Consider the following 26,688-nt stretch of genomic DNA (forward strand, 5'->3'; position numbering starts at 1 on the left):
TTTTCAAGCTTTACATCATGTTATGTCATTCCCTCATTAAAAACATGCCTGCAGTGTTGACTTGGCACATTCATGTATTTTTGAGTAATCTGTAAAAACTCTGATGGCAGCCATTTTAGGGATAGGTTTGCCTGAGTCCTCCTAGGAACGCCCCCACCTCCTGGAGACGCCTCCGACCTTTCGTCACCAGCCGAGTAACCAACCACTGCTCCATAGCAGAACCCCCTCCCCACTGATGCCACAGACAGCGTGTGGAGGGGGCGTGTCGGAAAGGGTCAGAGATTCTAATTTACTGCATTTACAGACCAACAGAAGGTTTGGTCATCATTGTAGTGTGCTATAGACTGGTGCTATGTGATTGAAAAAAGCACAATACCCCCTCTTTAAATATATTTGTGTTAAGTGTAACTCAGGCTATTGTAATGTAGGCTACATATTCTGTGTTGCATGCATGAAGACAACTCCACTTACAAAAGGTAATATAAACCTGATTTTATTAAGGAAATGTATTAAAAATGTTTGTACACTACCTCTTCAGAGGTTTATGTCCATACATGCAACTCCCATGGCCGAGGTACAAATGAAATGGCAAAATTTACCTAGAGAGGGTCAGATTGATGCTTTTAAAATTCATCCAGAATCATTCAAGTTGTTTTGTGATACAACTACACCCAAAGTCACATGCAGTTTGGGAAGGAAGGGCCTGGATTTAAAACACAATATCGCGGACTTTCATTGGTGAAAAGATGAATAGGCTATAAACAAGTTAGACTTAATCTCTTGCTTTACTGTACATAAATGGCCCAATGAAACCTTTTCACAACCCAAGTGGCTATAAAATTAGGCCTGTTGATTCATTGCTGTAAATACTGCACAAAGTAGGATTTTTAAATCAAACCAACTGAATGTTTCTGAAAAGGGTCATTGATGTGACCAATCTCAATATCTACTGTGAAGTAGTACCTTAAAAGCTTTCATCAAAATGATGATAAAATATGGCAGTTGAACAACAGCAGTCTTACAAAGCAATCTTACAAAGTAGGCTTCTCATCTTTAAAAACACAATGATGCCCTGCCCAACCAACACATTTCTGAGAAATAAAAACAACACTAGTGGCAAGTTGCCAAGATGTTATATTTTAAAAAAAAAAAAAGATTTGAATTGAAGAAATTTGATCCTAGGTCGTTGCTTCCCTTATGTTAAACACCAAAAATAACATTTTATTACTAATTATATTATAATTATAGCCTATCTAAGCAAAGATTTCACCACAAAAATGTTAGAATGTTCATGATGCTTTGATTGCAAACCATGGCTTTTTTTCGTGGACATAGGATCTAAGTATAAAAGTTTGCCACAAATTATCTAAATTTTACGGGAGGCAATACGCATCTCTTCTCCAGTCAATTCATTTTTAAATGCTTGCCATAACGCCAAATGCTTCATAAGGCACTGCAAGAGGCAAATCCATGTTTCCAGATGCTCACAACGTCCTGCTCCGGTAGTGTGCGGGGCCAGGCCCTTGTATGTACAGTCATGGGACAGCCAAGCCTCAGCCAACAAGTGAGCACCTCATGTGGACTTCAAGGTTTGGCTCCAAAACTGGTGTCAAGGCTGTCCTAAGGTGTGCCAGCGTCACAGCGAGTGGAGTGTTCATCCGGACACGTCAGTGAAACCTCTCATTTCATCTCTAGAATTCAAAGACAATTGTTGATAAGCTTCTATTTTCACCGTTTACAAACACTTCAAAACTTGGAAGAAAGGGGTCACCCATTAAATCTTGACGCTCTCTGTGCCGTAGACATTGTAGCCTTCACGGTACGTGGCAAAGTTCTGAGTGTTTGCTGGAGGGGCTGGTTTAAAGTTCTGCGCATTCTTTTCTAATTTGAGTTTTTTCGTTTCCTGGCGTGACTTGTAGCAGAACTCAATCAAAGCCACGGTCATCGCCAGTCCCAGCCCTCCAACCAAAATATAGAAGACCCCGGCCACATTGCTCAGGCTTAGTGCACTTGTCTTGTCCTAGGAAAGGTAAAGACCACGTTAAGACATCTTCAAATGACAGATCAAAGCTTCGTGAACAGTTAAGCTACTGTTACTGTAGGAATAGTGTAATACACAGACTACCCTTAAGCTACATATAATATATATAGTTACATCATTTATCGTAATTACCTACACCAAAAGTCATGATTTCAGTCATTTGTGTTTCTTACATAGTTTCCTACTTACAAAAACGGTGAATATGGAAATAACGCTAGTTGCTAACTTGGCTAACTCTCTGCATGCTAACTTGTTTCTATGCAAGGAAGGCGGTCATGGTCGTACAGGTCTGTATGTCTATTGAAAACCTCTAATTTGGACTAAGGATGTCTTCTCAAACTACATTACATTGTAATAACAATAAAATAAAAAAGTTGAGGAAGGTGAATTGAACCATTTTTGCTGCTATTTAGGGCCAAACATTGAAATTCATTTATGTGTATTCTAATCCATAGGTCCCTCCCTGATTACAAGTTAAAGAATAGTAACATGGAGAACCACTATTCAATGGTAACCCTTTACTCTACACGTCCAGGGGTTCTTCAGAGCTAAATAAATGAATTAAGAACACCAATAAGCTAAATTTCAATAGAGGTTTGGATGTCATAACAGCAGTCTAATGGTATCAATTCTCTTCTGAAAATGGTATGAAAATACATGTTGTTTTTGTGTATCATGCTGAGCCTACCAACAAATTAAGTTAAGAGCATAAATTATTCTGTGTTTGTGAAATCTTTATAGTATTTTAAATATAGACAAGCAGTGTTCAGATGTATAATGTTTGTTTAGGCGGATGTGTGCCATAGATGTTTGCAGATGAAGGTCAAAATGCATTTTTGTGTAGAAAGACCTGCAGCGACTGACCTTACTTCCCGAGTCCTTGGTTCCACATTCACCCTTATCGTACCACCATTTGTTTTTCAGCTTGTCTAAGATGCCTTGTTCACTGAGTTTCAATACTGCAAGGTTTACAGGAGTTCTTCACGTGGGAAATAACATAAATAACATTATATTATGTTATTTTATGTTATTCAACTTTTTATCTACTTTATACTTAGCAAAGCGATATTGTAGGGTCCTGGCCAAGACATCACAGTATAGCAAGCAACAATACAATAAACGTATGACTTGTGATAACCCACAATGACTACCCTATCACGCCAGACCCCAGCTATATCGCTTTGAGTAATCGGCACACACTGATCACAAGAAGAGAGAAGATATAAATTAGCAAGTTAAGCAGCTGCTGCACAGAATGAGGAAAATATGCAGTAATTGATGTGGTGCATTTTGTGCTATGGGCAGCCTTAAATATTTATCAAGCTGGATCTAACAGGAACCCTTTCTTGACTTACAGGCAAAAATGAAGCTGTCCAATTTCATTTAGAACCTACAGAGAAGATGTCTCATAAAACGCCAATAAAGACAAGACATTTTATACCAATCAGGTAAGCCAGAGGGCCAAATAAGTTCTCTACTCTCGTGTCTACGAGTCAATTAAGGCTGCTTGACATCAGATTGCTAGAACTCATCATTGTGTTTGGGGTTGGATATTTGCACAAGGTAAGTTGACTGCTAGATTTCAAAGTGTATTTCCTTTCAGAAACAAAATCAGTGTTTGTAATTCAATAATCAAAAATAGAATGGGTGTTCAGACAGACAGCCTTCGTAAAATGAGTGAAAAATATGCAATGTCAAGACACATGCGCATGAGTGGTTTGTAGTTCCTTTTCATTGGTCAGAGCTCATTGAAGGATAAAATTATGATGGCTTTTGTTTAGATTTCAAAGTGTGTAGACTAGGTGAGACAGTTAAATATCACTTAAATATGGACAACAATAAAAACATATATATATACTGTATATTTTTTCTGAATGTGGGTTATTTTTGACTGTGAACTTTGGACTTGGCACAACTTGGGGGTCAGGCTGTTGGGAAAGAGGAGATGCTAGCCACGAAGTATGAAGACTGACTGAATAATGGACTACTTTGTAACGTTATGAGAAGCTTCTCAAGCTTATGAAGTGCAGTATAAAAACTAGGGCTGGGACGATCCACTTTTGTCATGATCCGATATATATCACGATCCTCGGGGGCCAAACGGATACGTATTGCGATACAGTTAGTAAGTAACAAGTGATATTTTTACCTTGAACTGTGTAAAAAGTCATGTGTATAAAGTTTATATTAAAAAAAATTTGATTGAAAAGTCCATTAACACAACATGTAACAAAGTGCTGTATAATGGTTACTGGAGAAAATAGGAGTGTGTGATAAATTGCCACACAAGTATTGAAAGTACTGCGACACTTGATATTGCAGCACAAAGTATTGCGATCCAAGTCCGATCCGATATTTTGTCCCAGCCCTAATAAAAACAAAACATTTTTGGTAAATTTACACAGATGTTGTATTTGAAAAGCCCAATCAGCATGGTGGCGCAGTGGTCAACGCTTGTGCTGCACAGCTAGAAGGTCCAAGGATTGATCCAAAAGCCTGACAGGGCCTTTCTGTGTGGAGTTTGCATGTTTACCCTGTGCCAGTGTAGGTTTCCTCCAGGTGCGCTGGTTTCCCCTACCACCAAAAACATGTACAGTGGTATGCAAAAGTTTGGGCACCCCTGTAAATTTTCATAATTTTCCTTTCTAAATCATTGGTTGTCTGGATAAGACATTTTAGTTAAATATATCGTATAGGAGACAACCACAGGGATATTTGAGAAGTGAAATAAAGTTAATATGAGTAATGGAAAGTGTGCAAGAATTATTTAAAGGGACTATAGGGAGTTTAAAAATGTGTATTTTCCTCCACCTACATGTTCCAGCCATGTCCTAATGTGTAGAATGAGCCCAGACCTATTCACCACAACTGCCTCTAAAATCCTGCACTGTCACTCAAAAAGGTGTCACTTCGGTCCGAATCGCCGTCATGCACGAGCTTAACATAGAAGGTGCAGTTTCACATATGGTCTGAGGTGGCAGTAGTGAATATAAAATGGCGAACTTGCATCCAGCCCCTTTAAATATAATTAGGCATGTGCACAAATTTAGGCGCCCTTGTCATTTTATTGATTTCAATACCTTAAGCACTTATTATTAGAACTCAAAATTGGTTTGGTAACCTCCATACACAGTCAATCCAATCATGAGAAAGGGTTTTTAAGGAGGCCAATTGTAAGTGATTCTCCTCTTTGCATCTTCTCTGAAGAGTGGCAACATGGGAGCCTCAGAACAACTCTCAGATGACCTGAAAACAATGATTGTTCAACATCATGGTTTAGGGGAAGGATACAGAAAGCAGTCTCAGAAATTTAAGCTCTCAGTCTCAGCTGTGAGGAACAGTGTGAGGAATTGGAAGACCAGAGGCACAGTTCTTGTTAGGGCCCAAAGTGGCAGACCAAGAAAAATCTCAGATAAGCAGAGGCGCAGGATGGTGGGAACAGTCACAGTCATCTCCAAAGACCTACAAGGTGCTGTGGACTGATGAAACTAAAATTTAACTAACTAAAAAAGTTATTTGGGCAAAACAAGAGGCGTTATGCAATGGCGGAAAAAGAACACAGCAAGAAAAACAAAATTTGGTATTTGGGAATGTTGTTATAGTTGAGGGTTGCATGGATTCCACTCAATATCAGCAGACGACCCTAAACACTGCTCAAAATCTACTAAGGCATTCATGCAGAGGAACATGTACAAGTACAACGTTCTGGAATGGCCATCTCAGTCCCAAGACCTGAATATGATTGTGGACTGTCCATGCTCGGAAACCATCAAACCCGATGAACCTATTTCTTGCACACTTGCCATAACTCATATAAACTTTATTTCACTTCTCAAATATCACTGTGTTTGTCTCCTATTTGATAAATTAATTGAAATTTCTTATCCAAACAACCAATGATTTATAAAGGAAAATCATGAAAATTTACATGGGTGCCTAAACTTCTGCATACCACTGTACAAAAGGCCAGGTTGAGTGAGATTGTGTTTGAGAGTGTGGGACAATGACCCCATGGTTACAAACCTGCGAGGTGTTTATGCACGTGTGAGTCCCTTGTGTGTCAACCAAATAAACCAATAAATAAAATGTATTACTATTACACCTCTTGATAGATTTTTTTTTTTGACTCATCAAGTTTGTTTCATTAGCTTCTGACCCAGCCATAGAGAATAACTACAATTATGAGATTCGTGTTTGTAAATTACATTTTACCATTAGCGTATGGCCCTCAATTGTGTATAGAGTAGGTGAAGCAACAGTGTATTTACTTTGATGAGCCAGTAGATGGGGCCATGTCATACCTAACGTCTGTCCCATTAACAAAGTTGACTTGATAACTCTGTGAATTACAACAAAGCAGTAACAGAATGCAGATAAAGATTGTATACAGTAAAAATCTTTTTTTTTTTTTTTTTTAAGAATTTAACAAATTATTTATAAAATTTAAAGAGAAATGTAAATCCGACTAACAAACCCAACCATAACAAACAACAAAAGGTTTTTTGCGACACAGCGGCTCAAGACTAACCCCTGAACACTATTTCATTGTTTGGCAATGACAAATAAAGCACTTACTTACTATCAACACTTCATTCCATTGATACTAAATTCTATAACGGCTGGACTTACACATGGTTGAAATCGACATTTTGCCTCCAAACACAACCTTATGTATGCCCAGTAGTTGTTTGATTGTTTCCAAGTTAGAGCCGCGTAGATGTCTCAAAACCCTCATGGATTTAGTTTGTAGATATTGAGAAAACCTGGCCAGGTTTGTTGCTCAGAACGATTGTGTTTAAAAAACGTTCGAGCAAATGCAGGATTTATTGTGCCTTGAATGTCTTCCATTGCACAAATGTTGCCTCTAATGTGCCTCTACTTATTGTGCATCATAACTTTATCTTTCAGTCTGCAGAAAAAGGAAAGACATTTTGAAAGCAGACACAAAACAGACAGGTCAACAACACACACAACACATGCTGATGCAGACACTTATAATGGCCACATACTAAATATAATACACAGGGATGTAGTTACAAATAATGAATCATTATATCATTGTTTCTGCCGTTTGTGGATATTGTTTGGCAAATCCATTTTTGGGCCAAATTGAATCAAGTTTATTGTTTGAGTGAATATGTATTTTCAGTGATATTGCTCAATTACTCACACTTGTTTTTCTGAAAGTGAAATGAAGACACAGAAAAATGGCAGTCAGGTCAAACATGAACCTATTAGCTGTGAATTAGGGCGCACTGCTAATGAGAGGAGACGGCATATTTGCGTTATCTTTTCGGTAGTATCCACTTCCCGCTCACTCGGTATGGATGACTGTCTATAACAGCAAACTCTGCCTGTCTCTTCTGTCACAGCCGCCACAGTCATGATGACGGCGCAGAGCAGAGGTGGATCCACTTCTGGGCTCTCACTGCACCCGTGCATTCAGATAACAACAAGTCAGGGGCTGCATTTTAAAGTCTTACAAGACATTTGATTTGACAAAGGTGATCAGGAAAAGAAGTATCCAAATGTTTTAGCTTATAGTTTATAGTCACTGGCCTGGGGTTGACCGTTTTTTTTATATATATATTTTATCCGTCAACGCCATGGTTTTAGCATTTGCAAGCTTGTTGTAGTTTAAGATTAGCAATTCAAATCAAATAGTCTTGTGCAAATGTGGCCCTTGAATACAATCTTAAAGTGGCCATGGGGGAAAGTCACTGCTCTTGTTTGAAAGAAGAGCTAGTGATATTTTGTCAGCCTTACATTGGGTTTTGATGCGAGGATATTGGACCATTAGATGCTTGTGAATCAGCTTTCATTAGAATTCTCACGTTTGCCTGCTGATGCTTAGTCCCCTCAAGACAACGCTGCCCCCGTGCGGTCCCTAGTACCCAGGAGGTGGATCGGAGAGTGCATTCTCAGTTCAAACCTACTCTTAAATGAAATGGTATAAGCGTACATTTTGATACAGCTATAAAAAATCTACCCTAAAGCTTTCATATTGGCCTGTAGACATGAAAAGCAGAGGGAAAGATTTCTGATTTTATAACTACAGGCCAATAACTAGTCTCAAAAGTTAATCCTATTAACAAAACTCCCCAGTAGCCAAGTAAAGGGTTCCCACTCGATCACATCTACCACTTTAATCCAATATTCAGAGTAAGTTTTATCCAAAGTCTACCGTGAGTGACTCCAGCCTTGCCGATTACTCCACTGTAGGATACCCGACTTTGGTGACATTGAGGCTGACCTTAGAGTCACCTCCCCCGCTGCCGCACTCTCCCTTGTCGTACCACCATTTGTTTTTCAATTTGTCCAAGAGGCCTTGCTCATTCAGTTTTAACACTGCCAGGTTAACAGCATTTCTTGAAACGATAAAACATAGCTTGTAAGAAAATGAACAGGTCCGTGAGAAATCTAATATAGTATAATATTAGTAAAGAAATAGAGATAAATATTAATGGTTCATATAAGGGGAGAACGGGAGGGGCAAATTGGTTGTAGTTTTCTCTGGTGTGAAAGGGGAAGAAGCATTTTACAGCAAAGAAATCTTATCTAGGAGGTGGTATGGAGGATACATTGCTTCTAACTGAAGTGTGCGGGATGGGGACGCTGTGTCATTATTGAGTCAGAGATGTAGACATCCAGCATGCAGCTTAACATTCATCACAACTGACAGAGCAGCATTTGAAGGAGCGGGTTAATTAGGGAGATATTTGAGAATTAAATTAGAGGCAATGCAAAAGGGCACCACAAATCAGTTGGGAGGGGAGAGAAAGAGAAAAGCAAAAATAAAAATGGTGGGATGGTGGCAATGCACATTGACATTCAAATGGTTTAACAGAATATGATTATACCAAGAGCTGCGCTAAAGAGAGAGGAGAAAAGTCACGGAGACACAGTAGACAGACAGAAGACATCAAAAATGACCACTGTGCAATTGGTGACATTAGAAGTGAAGTAGAAATGGTAAAGGAATCATCAGGGTAGGTGGAATACTATAACAACATGGAGGACATTGTTATAATATCCCACCCACCTTAATAGAGAGCCTTTAGGTGTTGCCACACCGTAGCCCTTAGAGTCCAGGTTTCCGCCCACTTTCATGGTATCACAAGGTTTCCGTTGCTCTATGTACTCGTTCATTGTAGACTCAAGCAGAAAGGCAAATTTGCCCTTCGACTTTCGCACCCGGGACACTCCATCTGGAGTGGTCTTGGCAAACACTGAGGGTTCAGCTGATTTCATGTAAGACCACATTTTCTCATAAACTGCTATTTTGGAGCGCTGCATTCAGGGAACAAAGAAAAGAGACATTTTAGTAAAAGAACAGTCAGTAAAACACAGTACACCTACAATTCCGATGAACATAAGAGCTGAAGTAGGACTTTCTGATACCATTTACCATACCTAAAGTTATTTTTAAGAAGTTAACACATGGAGTGTTCTCAGAAGATTAGAAGTTCACATTTCCTACAATCAGCCTCATTTTAACCATTTTAATATTTCATCCTCCAGAAAACAGATGTGCCACTTGTGACAGTTTTACACTTTAATGCAGCGACTGTTAGAGGTAGAGTGTTGGGCCTGACGCCAGCTGCCTGAAGTCTGACAATCTGGTAGCACAGCAGATACAAACTGCAGGTCATGTGGGAGATTTGTATTAACAAGCGAACAAGTGGTTTGCACTACCACGTAAGCAGTGGAATGAATTCACAAATATATTTTAGTGATCACATCCCTAGCAGTAGTTTTATTCACACATTTAGGGGATAAAGGAGAGCTTTTGAGGGTCCTGTGTTATGTACTGCCACTTAAATAATGTGTAATGCAATGGATTACTAACTGGGGCCATGTGAGTGATCATTCTTGACATATGCAGGATTTCTGTTCACTTGAGCGTTCACACAAACTCTGTGGACATGACAGTAACAGCTGGTGACAGGCTGAGCCATATTGTGACGATAACAGCCATATTGCTTAGGTACATGAAAATGCACTGTATAGAAACTTCTATAGATTCATATCAAGGGAGGGCATCATTATTTCCATTATTAATATTTTAATTATTATTCATTTTTAATTTCTAAATAATTTTTCAAAATCTAGTATATAAAGAAATTGGAAGTTCTTTTTAAAATCAACAATATTGGTGATCAATAGCAGCAGTGGGCTCCCATTAATCCGTGCTTACAGTCGCGGTTCCACTTCCAGGACAATTTATATATATAATCAATATAATTACTGTCCATGTATTTTTTTGTAATGGGAGCATCTTTGACAAATCACAGGGAATTCACCCATTGCCACTTGAACAAAACAAGGCTTGCGTCTCCGGGAAGCTTCTAAAACACTGGGCACATGTAGGGGCCTAATGTCATATGTATTCAGTGTATTTAATCTTTTATAGAAAGTGAACTGCATTGGAAAATCCACTCACAAGAAGCCTGGAAATTCTCTTTAAACATATTAGTCAATGGTGAGTGCACTACAGTTTTTAACAAATCTGAAGCACACTATTGACGCCTAGTGCTTAGAGCTCTGTGCAGTGCAGGAGAGGACAGTCAGTTACAAATGACCACTTCGGCTTCAGGCTTTAAACCTCAGCTCAGCTTGGCACAGCAGAGCAAGTTATTCTGCCTGAACGCCTTTAAAAATGGGCCGGCTCGCACAAACGACACTGCTCTCATTTGGCCACATTACGAAATAATAGTCCCTTTACAACAAAAGGATGTCCACTCACTCCATTTTGCCAGATGAGCATGTTGGCTGGACTCAGACTGTAAAAACATTCAAAACTATCACATGGTCAGTGTCTGTGTCTCAGACTGTGGCCAATCACAGCGGCAGAATGGGACTAAAAATAGATCAAACTCTGAGCAGCACATTGGATGTGAGTGACATTTCAATTTCTGTGAAACGGGACATTTCTCTTAAAAACATCAGACTCCAGTATGGTGAGGCAGCAAATTGGACTGTGACTGATTGAATTGGATACGAACTCTAACCAATTTTTTATTCAAAATTTGTTAAACCTTTTTCACCCGAATGGCAATATAAGAAAACACATTTTGTTCTTTTTTCTACAGTATTCATTGTAGACAGAAATTGCTTGTAGTTTAAATTTTTGAGAGTGCCATGTGTATGAGAGATTTTTTTTTTTTAATCTATAAACTATTTATTTTCTTTCTTTCTTTTTTTTGGGCTTATTCTTATCTTATTTGTGTTTGTTGTGTAACAGCTGTTGCCAAAATTTGCCAATCTAAACAAAATCACATCATCAAGATCATTGTTTTTACTTTCACTCAAACTGACAGTCAGCATATCCTTGTACACAAATAACTAACATGCTCAACAACTTCTCTGGCGTATCGCAGGACAGACAGAAGCTTACCCTAAAAAACTCCTTTGTGGAGCCTGAGTCCAAGGTCCCATAAGCGATCTCTGTCTGCTTGGCCAGATCCTCGGCGCTCTCAATGGGGGACACCATTCTCTCCACTGTGAGGAAGGCAGCCAGGTTGGCTGTGTAGGACGAGATGATGATGAGGGTGAAAAACCACCATACCCCTCCTACGATGCGGCCTGAGAGGGACCTGGAGGATTAAGCACAGCAGGCAAAGGATTGACATACACACAGGTAACATTAAGCTATCTTATTCACTCAGTTTGTCTGGCGGAGTCTTTCATCAATTTATGTTCTGAAGATATAATATGGCTTTGGAATGACAATGCAGAGAAAAAAAACTATAGCAGGAGTACAGAGGTACAAGTGGTGGATGAAAATATACAAAAGACTCTAATACAGTCATAATGAAATAAAATGTATAAATCTGCTTTATCTAATTCATAGGATAATATTTATTTTTGATAGACCCAGCCTTAAAGTTGCGATTTATTTGCCAGCCTATTGATAATTATTCTTCTGTCACCTCCTACCAATGATAACTGTCTTTTGATGTTATATATAAGTATCATGATCATGATACTGATCAATAAATAGACCTTCGCCGTGCCAAGGCAGCATTTTATCAAACCTCTCCTCACAGCAGCTGTTATTTTTTCCACATTGGTGATGGACAGGAGCTCCTGGTGGGAGGGACTGTTTTTCTTAAGTCAGGACTAATAACAACAAAGAACTCTGTAAATTAAGGATGAAAACTGAGCAAACAGGCTTGAATATGGCAGTCTCCTCAACTGTGTCCTCCTGGTAATGATGCTTCTCCCTCTCCACGCTCTGAGTCCACGGCAAGCGCTAATCAGCAGCAGCAGTCAGAAGGAGCTGACTGGGCTGCGCTGCAGTCGGTAGCAGAGTGGGTCCATGGCCTGTACAGTAAACCCAGGCATTTATTCTGACTCGTAGCTTGTTTGACATGTTATTGTGTTTGTGATCTACCGCTATATCACGATCTACTTGTTGAGCACTCCTGATCTGTGATGTTAACTATAATGGCAGCATCCAGATGTATAAAATGAACCTCAAGCTGTTGAATCTAAAAATGTTTTGAATCACATACATCGTGCAGTATCCAGACTGCAGGCATCTAGAATGAACCTGTTAATCTGCTGCATACTATTTTCTACTTGAGATTTAGATCAAGGACAGAGAGACAGAGAGAAATAGAAGTAGTAGTTCTGTGGTAAGCACAGCATAATAGTAACTGAACAAAATCTGCTGATCTAAAGGAGCGAGCAATATCCACTTTTGTTTTACTCTCATATGTAGAAAGTTTATTTTTATAGGTTAATCAAACTACAGCCAACAGTGTGGCTTAATGGTCCAGCACACTATCCCACTTAGTCCATGAAGCGTTTTACAACAGCCTTAAACATGCATCACTTTCTTAGTTAGTTAGCAGCACTTATTAGCAGGTCTGTAATAAAAAATAAAAAAAATAATGCTTGTATCATCATCTATGGTCAGTTCACAGTATTATTATGAAAAGAATAGTTCGGATAAGTGAAATGAATGGACAAGTGAAATAAAATAACACAGATGTGCTGAAAAAAAAAAAAAAATCACACAAAAATATTTTATATGCACCAAGATGATGACCGTAAAATGAGACATGCAGCAAAAACACGGTAGCCCTCCAAGAATAATGTGATTTGTAAATAAGATATGATGCCCCTTTGCATTTTACAGCCCTCAGCATGGTGGATATAAGTTATTTTGTGGATGCAAAGCATCACAGCCAGCATGCAGCCTAACAACAAATGGATGCAGATGATGCAGAGAAGTGGGGAGAGCGCAGTGAAGTGGGACATGTGAAGCGAACAGCTAGAGCAAAGCTCAAAATAACTAATATGCACCATGGCAGGATGAAGTGTCCATATAGGACTATAAAATGCAGTGAGATGATGTGGACGGCTGATAAATGGTGGAGGATGGACACAACAATAACCAACCTTGGTGAGATATCGCATCCTTGCTGCATGAAGGCGCCCAGGGAGAACCACAGGCTATTGAAAATCCCAAAGTCATTTGGAGGATCAGGGGGGCTCTGAGGGTCTTTGGCCTCATCACTCTCATCCAGGTGCCACTCATATGGACTGAAGCGGCTGACCAGGAAAAGCACCACGCTCACGCCGATATAGGCAAACACTATGCACATCCAAATCTCATAGGCCAGAGGGTCAAGGAAGGAAAAGACGCCTGGCTTGGACTTTTGAGGCTTCTTTATCATTATTGAGATGCCAAGGCTCATAAAAGGCTTTGAGAAATCTATCACTTCTTCTCGTACCAGCGTTATGGTTAAAGGAGCCACAGCTATGTCAGCTCTCTGCAGAAATGGAGACAGGCACATTGGGTGTTAGTCTCGAACAGTAAACATGTATATGGCTGTGTCCAAAATGTATTCATATTGAAAATTAAACAAACAAAATGTTCACATATATATGTGTTATCCTAGCCCAGTTCTACCTCATAAATTACAAAACCATGTACACGTTTTAAGTCAGGCCAGCATTGAAGTCACCTCCAAGCAGACAAGCCTCATCAATAACAGCCTGATAAATGTTTGCTGTGCTCGGCAGTGAATAAGCATGTGCCACTAGGCATTGTGCGAATGTCAAAATATTTAGAGAAAGGAAGGCATTACTTTTATTACTTTACACTGAGGTCACAATCATAACTTACCATTCCAGTATTCTATTCAATACAGTAGTCAAATGATAACTAGAAAAAGTTGCATGGTCCTGTCTTAAACTAGAATTGTATAGTATTTTTTGCACTTTATTATTTAGTGCACTTCACTGTATTAAGTAAGAAAAAGGTATTTGCATTATTAGTTACATTGTTCAGCAAAAAGCTTAAGTGTTAACATTTCACCCTCTTTCCCCAATTACAATTAATACAGTTGCAGTAGATACTCACCCCATATACAAGTTCACCCACCATCCCGTTCCACGTCTTGGTCTCTGGATCTCGGGCTCCGTACTTCCCGTCTGGCACAATGGACAGCTTATATCTTATTCCGACATGCTTTGCGATTTCAGAAGCTAAATCCACACAGTAGCCTTCATATCTGTCATTCCCTTCGTTCTGCATATAGTTTTTCTTGTACATCACATACGGAGCTTCCTGTTAATTAGACATAAATGTTGAACTCATTGTATATACAATGTCTGATCGGCAAAAAGAGCTCGTGCCTTACAAACATGAGGCCTTGTTGCACACAGCATGCATATAACAGCAAAGGCAAAAGAGCAAAGGGGCACACAGCATGGGACAGTAAGGGTAAGAGATCTATAGTATAAATAAGATTCAAAGGGTTGAAAAGGTAGGTTGCAGGTGGACTTAAGAAGCTGAATGGGCTGCTGGGAAAAGGATAAGCAACTACAGGGCATATAAAAATATGTACCAAGCAAATCTCGGAATGGGCTCGTAGGCAACAAGGGGATTGCATGTGCTTTGCGTCAGAGCAGCACGCAGGCAGGACAGGCTGCACGAAGGACTTTTCCCAACTCATTAAGTAAATATCAGTGACTGCTGATTGGAAGATTTATCGAACCGTTTTGAACCTTATTACTTAGTTGTCATTGATGTGATACAATTTGTCTGACAAGAAAACCATCTACTTAAGTATTGTTACAGACTATGGTACTAAAATTACAGTCACACGCACGTTTGTTATTCAGTGCATTACAATGTACTATTTTCATGTCTCTACGCACACACTGAAGTTTTAAATGGCTAATCTACTCTAGTATTAAGATGTTTTTATCAATGTACAGCACCCTCAAGTGTCAGGAACTCCACTCAATAAATATTCTGTTAAACTATTCTAGCATTGAGGCCTACACTGACATTACTACCTCTCTTTCTTACTTTTCTTGAATAATGACAATGTTACAAAATGAAAGTATCACACCTTTTAATATCAGGTTGACCTTTCAACAAAATATGGTTTTCCTTCTACTCTTTCTGAAATCAATATGGAATTAATCCAGGAAATGACATATGTATCTACAACAGTCACTACAACTTAAATCACAGACTTACAGTGAGAAAAAGATGTGATGACAGCTCTCCTGTTACATATCCCTGACATCTGCATGACCTGTCTGAGCCTGCTTATGAGGACAATGAGTCAGCCGACACTGAAATGGACACATATGATTATTCTGAATTTGCTTAAGATGCGAACATAATAGGCAAAGTCAGAATTTACGAGAAGCCATGATTTTAAATGTAAGATAAGGCGCACCTTATCGTACATTTAAAAATGACCTATGGATTCCTATCTTTCTTACATACATCTATCATTATGTCTTCTCTTAGCCTAGAGCAATGGCTGCCACCCTTGGCTGTTTATGTCCTCATCTTGGTCAGTGTTTCTTGTCATGATTAATTTGACTGTCTACAGCGCCACTGACAATTTACTTAATGAAAAGAAAATATTTTTACTTACGTACAGACTTAATGAAAACACGACGATCTAAGTCCCTAACAATTTTATTATCAAGAGCCGGTATTGTGACGTCACTACTACAACAGCCACCTGATTAGTAAAAACTTAAAATGCTTTGGCACCCACACGGATACAGTTGAAACACTCTTGGTGAATCGACTGTTTCAACATGTAGTGAGTGGATGGAAAGCAACGCAAGCCAAAATAATTCTACCGTCCCAGGACAGATTGCAACAATGGACACCTTGACCTTGAGTGGCAGAAAACTTGATATCAAACTATTAGAACCAGCTTTAAAAGTGTACCATAATAGTAGTGACCACAATTGTTCGGTTTTCCACAGAAGAGGACTCGTTGGTGACCTGCTGATCCATTATATAAACAAACTTTTCAAACTCATTCCAATAGCCGATCTGGGGACAAAAACAAGAGATTTTGAGTTAGAACACACAATACGTGGACATCTTTACAGATACAGCCTCCCAAGTACGTACGAGTTGGTCGGCTGTATCTGCACCAGATAATATTGAATGCTTGTATAGTTGTAGCGGAGCCTCTCACTTTTCATGCACTAGAACTGAGTAGGTGTAATCTATTCCCGGCTCACTTACATAACAAGAAAGCAGCACTAGCAGAGTACTTGAAAAATGATAAATTTAATCGCAGCTAGGTACACTTCAGTCTAGTTATGCCCCTTTTAGTAGGTGCACCAGGTTATTTTACTGTGCTAAAAATACACAATATTCCTGAAATAAACAAAAACAAACTAAAAGGGACTATACAGAGTTTAAAAATGTTAAATTAGGTATTTTCCTCCCCCTACATGTCCCAGCAATGTCCTAATGTGTAGAATGAGCCCAGACCTCACAACTGCCTCTAAAATCCTAGCCTGGGAATACCCATACCGCTGTGTGCGCTCGAATCATTTCGAACTGCACAACAGCTTTAGACCGTGTGCTAAGTAGTTTAGCTCGAAAATATATCTGATAGGATGATACGATTGGCTATGGCTACGTGCAGACAAAACGATAGACATTCGTAGCGCCCAATAAACAGCTACGGACAATCGTATACCACACCTCTCCTACGAGAAAAGGAATTGGTGGTCCCCAGACTAAATATCACTTGATAGCCAGGCTACTAAAATCCTGCACTGTCACTCAAAAAGGTGTTAGTTCGAAGTGCCATCATGCACGAGCTTAATGTAGAACCTGCAGTTACGCATCAGATCTGAGGTGGCAGTAGTGAGTATAAAAATGGCCAACTTGCATCTAGTCCCTTCAAATTAATAACCTAGGCATTAAGTGAGGATGATATATTCAAAGGTGGGTTGTTTTCCCTCAACCCCCACTCATTGCACTACTTTATATTATATATAATTTAGTTTATTTTAGGCTTTGACAACATATAAAGCGAAAATATGTATCGACTAAATCCTCAGATTAACAGCATGGGTAGTAATTCTACTTGGATGTTCTTTATCATCTATTTATCATTACAGTTTGTTTTTTATTTGATCCTGAACTTGTACTGAAAATGTAACACTTCCCAAAATTCACTGAGCTTTTCAGTAAGTGTGGTGTTTTTTGAGCTGGTTGGAGGTGCAGGGAATGGATACACAGATCTGTATTCTTGTAAGTAGTAATGTAGTAAAATACTCACCAAAAGGTTGACTTACCACTAAGACAAGGTCCCCGTCATGTTTTTAAGGAAGTGACACTATTTGGCGCTTATAGAATCTGCACTGCTATTTAAATAAAATTGTCAAAGGCATTTTTATGAGGGAAGGCTATATCTCAAAAGGCAGACCAAAATGCACACATGGTGCAAGTAAATATCAACATTCTTTGTTTTTGCCAGATGATGCTACTGACAGAGTTTAAACCTCATAACGATTTTGCTATCTAATTCTCCAAATAAAAAGTTGTGTTTCTGTACACACACATTAATTTGTGACATTGTTGGATTGAGTTACCAACTAGAACAGTCTGGCACAGCTTTTCTTGCAAGCACAGAGTGATTGGCTGTGGACTTTTTCCAGACTAAGTCTCAGAGGGAATGCAAGCTCACATGAATTAGGCTTCACAAAACCTAGCTACTGGCAGTTTCTGTTCAAATCAAAATCAGACTTATGCGCTGTCAGGAGGATATGGTTTTACATCTCCATTGACTGTTCAGCGCACAATGGCCTTGAAATAATATTCTATAACATACCGATTCAAACAACTATTCTTGCTCTTGCTTTAACTCACCTTTCTGGGTCCCCCTAACTTCATCTCATACACATCAATGGTGTAATTGGCCCTTCGTCCAAATGTGTCAAACTGAATATTTCCTGTCATCCCTTGAACCTGGACCTAAAAATGAACGGGAAAAGAAACATGTTTCTATGGCAACAAACAAATGAAAGAGAACGACTCTTTGTTGTGTAAATGGTCCTACCATTTTAAGAGCTCTCTCAATGTCAATGCCTTGACTCCAGGGCACTGCAGGGTTGGCCAGGCAGTCCCCCGCGCTGCCCCGTCGGGACACGTCCACCCTCTGCCGCCGTAGGTATCGGAAAGCCTCCGCGATCACCATGATGGCATCATGGGTCAGTGCTGATGTGTACTGAGCCATGGAAAAATAGGAGAAGTTAAGCACACTGTAGTTGCATTCAGAAGAATAGGCCGCATACGTCCCATGTGAAATGTATTGGATATTTTAATATTGCCCTCCTCCTGGTGGCTTTTGACTAGAATTAGGCTCATTTTTTTCTGATAAATGTGCCGTTTACATCAGTAAAACATATCAGTTGCCTCCATGAGGAAATTCTCTTTGACAAATTTTAACCAAGAATGTTTAAGAACAAAAGAATATCCTTGATGAAGAGTAAAATGTGTGGCAATGCCTCACTCACTGACCTTCAGTGGAGTGTTTTTGGCTTCAGGAAATTCTCTTTCATCCAAGCGCTCCCAGCGCTGGAGGAACTGCTGCACAACAGGACTGTCTGGGTTGATGATCTGGAAGCCTGTGATGTTGGCTCCACCAGCAAAGACCCTGTCCAGGCTCATGTTGGAAAAGCCCTGAGAACAATAAACAGAGGGCATCTTCAGCTGCCATGATTAGGCACAATTATAGCCTGTAGTTTGTTATTAGCAAGTGAAACATTTGTGAGTGTGTAGTTAGTGTTAGGTTGCATAACTTGAATGTATTCTTTGCCACATATGCATCACTTTTGGAAGTTACAGCATGCTGTTCTTACCAGGTTGGCGAGAATGTAGTGGTATCCTCTGCTGTTCTTTCCTGAGGTCACCACCTACAGAAGGCAGAAGCGCACAGTGAGTCACTTCATAGTCCTTCAATTTGTAGCATACATGTTGGTTTATACAGATTAGCAGAGAGTTAGTCAGACTTTTTAGGCATAGAAGTATGTGGTACATTTGTGTGGTCCTGTTGGTTGTAAAGGGTTGAACTATGATGACAGTGCTTGTTCCCTTGTATTAACTTCAACATGTAAAATAAGGTCAAGGTTCCTGCTGAACTGTGGTCTTGCTCTGAAGTGCCTTCTCACTGCGTTCACTTGTCAGACACTGATTTAGAGTCTGTAGAAAGATATTTTGGTGAACTATTTACCAGCTCATCTTTATGTGGATTTTCTGTTGCACAAGATGAGGCTGACAAAGACAACATGGGGGTGGATACTTATTTTTCCCTTTTTTTTTTTGCTCTTGCTCACTCCTCCACACTTTTGATAGCCAGTGCTGAAATATCTGTATATCAAATGTCCAGCATGGTCATTGATATCATGAATATGAGAACAACGCTCTTGCTGCTCTGAATCAGTTTAGAGGAATGAAAGCATGCACTATCTCTGAAGTTTAACAAAGGACAACTTTTCATATATTTGTTTTAGCAGTATTCTGTTGTTGTCATCAATGATTTGTTTGTCCAGCACATTGTGAGTGATCTAAAACTTCAGATTACCTTGTTGCAGTGAATTGTGCTTTGTGGATTACTAAATGAAGTTTACACAAGGCAAAAGTTGGCTAAAACAAAACAATATCGTTGATCAGTTGGTTGCAGCATCTATCTGTGACATTTAGAAAATGGAAGCAGCTCCACTTTGCTGTGCAAGGGTTATCTTATATTTTGAAGTATTCTTCCATTTCAGTCATCTGAAAGCTCTCTGTCAGATCCACACCTGTGCCCCCTTCAGTCTGTTGTCTGTCTCTGAGGACCAAGTGTCCTTGATGTGCCAAGGTTGACCCTGCGTAAACACTCGGAGGAGACGTGGCTAATCATATTACAAACCTTGACAGATGATGATTTTACGCATCTGTACAAGGGAAATCAACCCATACAGAAGGAAAAAAAGCCTCAGTAGCTTTTGAAGATTACCAGTTTCCTCATTGTCTCAAAAGGCTTGTCCATTGCTGTGACCTGTATTCAGCAACACACTAGAGCTTAATGAAGCCCGACGCCTACAGAGAAAAACTGGCTGCAAGTGTAGTTTGTCACAAACACGGAGGCAGAAAGTGACTCCATCGCTCCAGTTCTTATACTTCAGCTGCTGAGTTACTTTCACAGACTCAAATGATTATTGACTGACTGTGAACATAATTGTCTAATACACATCTTCCTATATCAACAACAACAACAACAACAACAACAACAACAACAACAACAACAACACAGCAACAATCTGGTTGAGTGTTTGAGAGTTTTAATAGTGCCACTTCAGTGTGATTCTTTGCGGAATAAATGAAAATGCTCACCTTGAAAATTCCCCTTACAGTTGCATCAATGGTATTTTGTTGGCAGCGAGCAGACGCAACACTCACTCGTCTCTGAAGTATAGACAATCTGGCAGAGTGGTTTTAGTTTCTCTTTGGGGTACATCAAAATGTGCTACTATTCTAAATTCAATTCACACTAACACTGAGGCAAGGCACAAAAACAAACTAGATCCAGACAAGCTGAAGATAATTGAGAGTTAATGTCTCAGTCAACTGTATCTGTCCAAAAAGATACAAATGGTAAATTAATCTAAAGCCCTTTCCGTATAGAAGCCATTTCAAAGCCTGTTACACGTCGGCCCCTGAAGGACAGACTAACCTTTTGGTCCAAACTGAACCTACTTTACAACTTTTGGATGGATGGCTGTAAAATACCAGGCAGACAGTCGCGGCCTGAAGAAGATGAATTCTATCCATTTTGGGACCAACCTGACATTTATGGTTCAGACTGAAAAACTGACAGCAGTTATTTGTGCCAAATATTGCACTGTGCTGAGTTTGTCTTTGTTTGGGAATAAACAGAGTTCGATCCAATGTTGGCTTGACTGAGTTTAAAAGTATTTTTCTTCACTTTTAAGTTGAAGATGTTTTGCTTTATCAGTTCAGTCGATAAAGCTTTTTGCAACATATCCAACCCACCAGTGTGACTGTGATATGAATTTAGAAATAGGATAGAGAAAGAAGCGAGGCGGTTTTCGGCAGGGTCTATATTGTATTTATCTTTTTCAATTATCATTTCAATTATCTAATCTCCAGAATATTCATCAATATTTAATGTTTATTTTTTTGTCGGTTCACTGTGTTTATTGAATTGGGGTTTGAAGACTCGGTGTACACAAGTAGAAATAATATTGGACAAAATAACAAACGTAGCTACATCTGTACCAGTAATTTACTTCAACAGTCAGTGCAACTTAATTTATACAACAATTGACTTGGCTTGAATGACAGTCAGACCTTAATAATTTGATTTGTTCTGAAGCATCTAGCGAATTGGTAGTACGGTATCGCACTTGCACTACCTTTCACTGTATAATTGTCAACAGAAGACAAATAAACCATACACATTGTATCATAGCCTGTTAGTATTCACCTCTACAACAAGGCGGCAACAAGAAATACTTTGAGACCATCGCTGCTGCGGGGAGACATAAACCAAGCTGCAGCAGACTAAGAAGGCATTGTTCCCTTCATTTGTCGGAGCTCTGGGCTGTGTCTGTCCACCTGTCTGGAAAAAAAAAGAGCCGAAACGTGCCGCTATTTGTGAGTGCGGCTGCAGTATGAGCCTGGATCCTCCCCTGGGATTTCGCTCTAATTAAGCAGACTGCAACCCAAGTCTTGTGCAGAGCTGGCAATACGCCCAAGTGGCTTCAAGAGGATCTGACTGGCCTCCTACTGACGGAGGCGCCTTTTTGTTACAGTGATTTGTCATCTGCCAACTTCTCCCAAATGTGGAGCTAGCATTTGAAAGTTGATAACCGTCCCCATTCACCAACCCGACTAATTATAGGACAAAGGAGTGAAAAATTTGATGAGGGACTTATGCGCCAATGGGAACGGAAGTGCTCTGTTTTCGCATTCAGATTTCAGACTGCGGTTTCGGAAAAAAAAAGGCAATGCTTTCGGATTACTCAAAATCTTCTTTCTTCAAATATGTACAAGTTACATCAGCTCCGTGAGGGGGGTTTAACTGTTGACTGTAAAAGGAGAAATTTCTTTGAACCTTAACTAAAGTTTAATTACATATAACAATATTATGTATGTTTCTCCACACTATTAAAAGGAATTTAATCATTTTTAAAACCCTTGTAAAAACAATAGTAAATAGTAAAAAAAAAGAGGGCTTGCATGCCATGTTATTAGTTCTACCTAACAAAAAACAAAGCTGTAATGTCCTTATTGCATCCTTGTCAGAGTTGTCTTTCTGCCAGCTCCCTCGCATGTGTTGGCTTGAAGTTGTTTTTCAGTCAGGCGTTTGCTTTCAACTCATCTCTGCTGTGGAGGTACAAGCTACAAAGAAGTCTTTAAACACTTTGATTTAGAAATCCCTCCTTTGCTGTCGACCTTTTTTCTGTTCGCATGCCACTGGTGATTTACTTGTGTCGTCGTTTTGCTACACGCTGCAGCTTTTACACATCTTTGATTTGTTTTTTCCTTACTACATTTTACTCATAGTGCAAAAAGTCAGTGATACCGTGGGGATGTAGAACTATTTGCAAAAAAAATGTTTACGAGACCAGTTCAAACTTTTTACCCCTGGTACCACCTTATAAGATATTAAATCGGGACTAAACAGATTCCAAAAAGGGTCTGAAATAGTTAAAATCATGGCTATACCAGACTTAACACTTAGCTTAAATGCTTTACTGAAGCATGAATGAAATGGTCTTAAATGAAAGCGCTGAGTACCATTTGAAGAAGTCAATGGCACATGCGCCACAGTTTGAGAACCACTGTGCTCGACTATACCACAGCATGACATTTTTTAATGTGATAATACCAATGACTGTTGTGTCGGGTTTTTCCTGTGGTCACTGATCACAGAGGCCTTTAATGAGAGATGGTTCACTTCATTATGCCACAGTTGTAGTTCAGCCTGAAGGGCATTAAAGCTTTCAACACTATTCCTACTGTAGTGCATCATTTATGAAGCGACTGCAAAACTTATAGACAAATTAGACATATGATGTACTGTAGCATAAAGACATAACATGATGTATAGTAGTGATATGTCTCTGGGACCGTCTGGTTCCCGAGTCGACATTGTCTCAGTGTCTCAATTGGTTCACACATACCAGTATAAAGTAATTTATTTACTTAGCATCAAGAGCATATTCCCATGGTTCTTAATTGCTGCACAGGGCTGCACCAAACATACTGTATATTACCGCTCTAACCTCCAGATTATATAAATATGCGGTCTCTTATACAGAGTAATGCTTGCTTCTCTGGGGAAAACCTCGAGCATGGGTTTAACCTGGTCACTGTACTTCCACCTCATTTATTATTTATTCAGCTGTATTTGTATGTTTTCTTAAGCCTCGTTTTCAAGGGATGGCCAAAGCACTTAAGAGCCATGAAATATGTCTCCAGCTTTTCATCAGATGATTAATGATAGGCCCAGGGAAGCCTTTATTAACACTTGGAGCTACGTATGTACCAATGTACCAGTGGATATCACATGTTTATGCATAGGAATGGCTGCACTCTCCAGGGGGGACAGTGGTCAGGCAGTGAGCCATCTTATCAGATGGCCTATTAAGCCTTATACAGACATGTTAGAGCCATTCATCATTCACTCTCACCACCCTCTAATAATATTTATGTTTTCATTCCCCACTTAAAATTGCTCCTCCATATAATCGCCCTTAAATTAGCTCACTAACCTATCCTCTCTAAGTTTTAATGGCAGCTGGGGGAGCAAACTTATTTTAATTAGTGCATTAGTTTAGAAGTGGTTGCAGGTGACTCCGCTGGGATTTAACAAGCAGGCCATGCACCCACAAAACCGGGATTTTCATACCGACTGTAACAGAGTTTTTGAAATTCCTCAGCAGGTTCATGTGGCACAACATCCTAAAGAACATTTTAATATTGAGGTGTAGGCCAGAATGCAATGGTATTTGCCTTTTCACTGCCAAACCGCATATATTATAACTCCAGGTACTGCCAAGCTACTATTTTACTGCCATCTATTGTTTGTTTGTTTGTTTGTGTAGTTTATTTGAGCAATTAACATTTTCTCTTTCTCCAGAGTTTCACAATCATGCAGTTAATGGAAGCTCAAAGGGAGTCGACTGAAGCAAAAGCTTATAAGTGCCGACCCCTTGTTCATGTACATTACATTTGCAATTCATGATGCTACAGTTATACATTACTTTTACATTTACATTAAATAAACAAAGTACAATCCTTTCTGAGTATTCTATACTAGGTTCAGAACACAAATATATACCTATATGTATTTGTGAGTTTTATCCTACTGTTGCTACAATTGTCAACATATAATCAACAGACTTTTGCAGCAATCTATAAAACTGAATACAACCTCTAACACAGAAGTTTTGTTTGGTCCAATGCACTGCCCCTCAAGTAACCTGTCCCCTATGCTTTCTCTATGGCTCCAGACAGTCGTACTTAATGCGAGGTTCAATTCCCACTCGCCCAGTCTACCCGTCCGTCTGTCTGTCACTGGGCACAAGCCTAAGACTGGTCCTCAGGCAGCGATAATAAATCCACTTTATTTCTATTATCCATGAGCCTTCGGTATGTATGTGTGCGTCTCAGCTTTATGGTGAGGGATGAGCCGTCTGATGCCTCCTGAGCCTGAAGGGGAACAGAAGGCCTAAAAACAGTTATTAACAAATCAAACTGCGCTGGTGACAAAAGCTGCTCATGCGTAATGACGATGACTAGGGGATAAGCCATGGTTTAAAAAGAAACAGTAATGATTTCTTAAATGTTTGATTGAGAGCAGAGGCATGTACATTTTTTATGGAGAATTTTTTTTTTTGAAGTAATTAACTTAGAGTAGTTTTAACAGACAGTATCTTTTAGTCCTACTATTTCATTTTAAGCATCAATACTTTTACTTGAGGAAAGAACTTGTTTAGTGTAAAGCTTTTTGTTAACATTTAAAAAGGTGTTAAGTTTGTAATTGTCATATTTTACCTTAAGAATTGCTTATTTGCATCTATTAGGATTGAATTGTTTGTCAGAGTGCATCATTTCTGAAACCTCTGAAAATCAGACTTTTATGCTCAAACATTTACTAAGTACAACACTAGTAGTATTATCACCTTGGACTTATATTAAAGTAACGTTAATTTGACTGGGTAAATATTTTGACGGCTTTACTCATCATTCTTTGAGAGTCATTGAATCTGTTTGTGGCTTTGTCCTCACAGGGAGAATCATCCTCTGCAGAGATTCAGCTGGATTTTCTAAACATTCAGCACCAGGTGCACTTCCCACAACAACCCTCTCCATTTATCCAGGCTTGATGCAGGGACAAGGAGGATCCTGGCTTGTAAGGAGGGCCCTTGGTGAGTGAACAGTTTGGATAAAATGAGATGAGTGCTTTTTGATGCCTGAGTGATCTCACTTTTATTTGCTGCCATTGTGAGAGATCTTCCCTGAGGCTAGGAGGGTAGGCTATTTATAGCAGGCTCATTGTTGTTGCTGTTATGGGACAGTGTGTCCTACTTACACCGGGAGCTGATATTACATTAAAGCAAGTGTTGATGTCACCGCTCATACAGGAATCTGACTCCACTGGGACAGCGCCTGCCCTGTCCCTCCAGAGCATCTGGGGAGAAACTGGTCCGTCTTCTGACAGATACTGGAAGGCCACCACTCACATTACACTAAACAGATTATTGACCCGACACTGACAGACCTCCATTATGTGATTGGATAACCTAAATTTAATAACAATGAAAATCAGAACATTAACAAATCCAGTGGCATCAAAGTGAAGGGTATGAAAAAGCTGAAGAAGTCAGTGTTAAAAGTCAGGGCTACTGCTGCTACCACCAAAAATATATTCCCCACGTCAGAGCAGATGAAGAGAGAGGCGTGAAGGTCAGAATGAAACTCATAAGGACGCTGATAATGGAGCTCATTACGCAGAGGGCAGATGCTTTTACACAAATCTGAGCCAGACGAACACAAGGTGAAGATATGCTCACGACTGACGGGTCAATTGAGGCCAAATTAACATACAGCCTCACACACATGGATAATAATCCCATGAACAGCTTGTGTGGGTTCTTTGTCTGTTTTTTGTTTTAGAAAAAAAAACGTGAAACTTGAACAGTCTTGCCTGTTGAGTCAGCATCCACAAGCCGTGAGGTTTCTATTGTGTGGTGCTGAGTATTATTTTACAAAATGTTTGGCGACTGTAGCTTTAAGCGTTGCAATAGTTTGTCTCTGCAGTTGTTTGCGTACTTTCTTC

General features: G+C 39.5%; 1 protein-coding gene across 6 annotated transcripts in view; it reads right to left on the reverse strand.

Moving 5' to 3' along the window:
* Nucleotides 1-477: 477 nt before the first annotated feature.
* LOC306970868 (glutamate receptor 3-like) overlaps nt 478-26,688 on the reverse strand; it is a 55,701-nt gene continuing 29,490 nt past the window's right edge. Inside the window, exons 5-16 of one of the 6 annotated variants that reach the window (XM_079566913.1) lie at nt 19,199-19,252; nt 18,858-19,019; nt 18,397-18,564; nt 18,207-18,311; nt 16,260-16,367; nt 14,418-14,624; nt 13,451-13,824; nt 11,439-11,637; nt 9,084-9,331; nt 2,906-3,020; nt 1,772-2,020; nt 478-1,691 (exon numbers count right to left, since the gene is read on the reverse strand). In XM_079566913.1, the coding sequence (XP_079423039.1) occupies nt 1,775-2,020; nt 2,906-3,020; nt 9,084-9,331; nt 11,439-11,637; nt 13,451-13,824; nt 14,418-14,624; nt 16,260-16,367; nt 18,207-18,311; nt 18,397-18,564; nt 18,858-19,019; nt 19,199-19,252 (1,986 nt within the window). In that variant the 3' untranslated portion in view covers nt 478-1,691; nt 1,772-1,774. Of the gene's footprint in view, nt 1,692-1,771; nt 2,021-2,106; nt 3,021-8,294; nt 8,410-9,083; nt 9,332-11,438; nt 11,638-13,450; nt 13,825-14,417; nt 14,625-16,259; nt 16,368-18,206; nt 18,312-18,396; nt 18,565-18,857; nt 19,020-19,198; nt 19,253-26,688 lie in introns of those variants that run through there. The other 5 variants (XM_079566912.1, XR_013793421.1, XM_079566915.1 and 2 more) reach the window with 5 other exon arrangements.

Source organism: Gobius niger (assembly GCF_951799975.1).
Source record: "Gobius niger genome assembly, chromosome: 11".
In the NCBI taxonomy this organism is placed as follows: domain Eukaryota; kingdom Metazoa; phylum Chordata; class Actinopteri; order Gobiiformes; family Gobiidae; genus Gobius; species Gobius niger.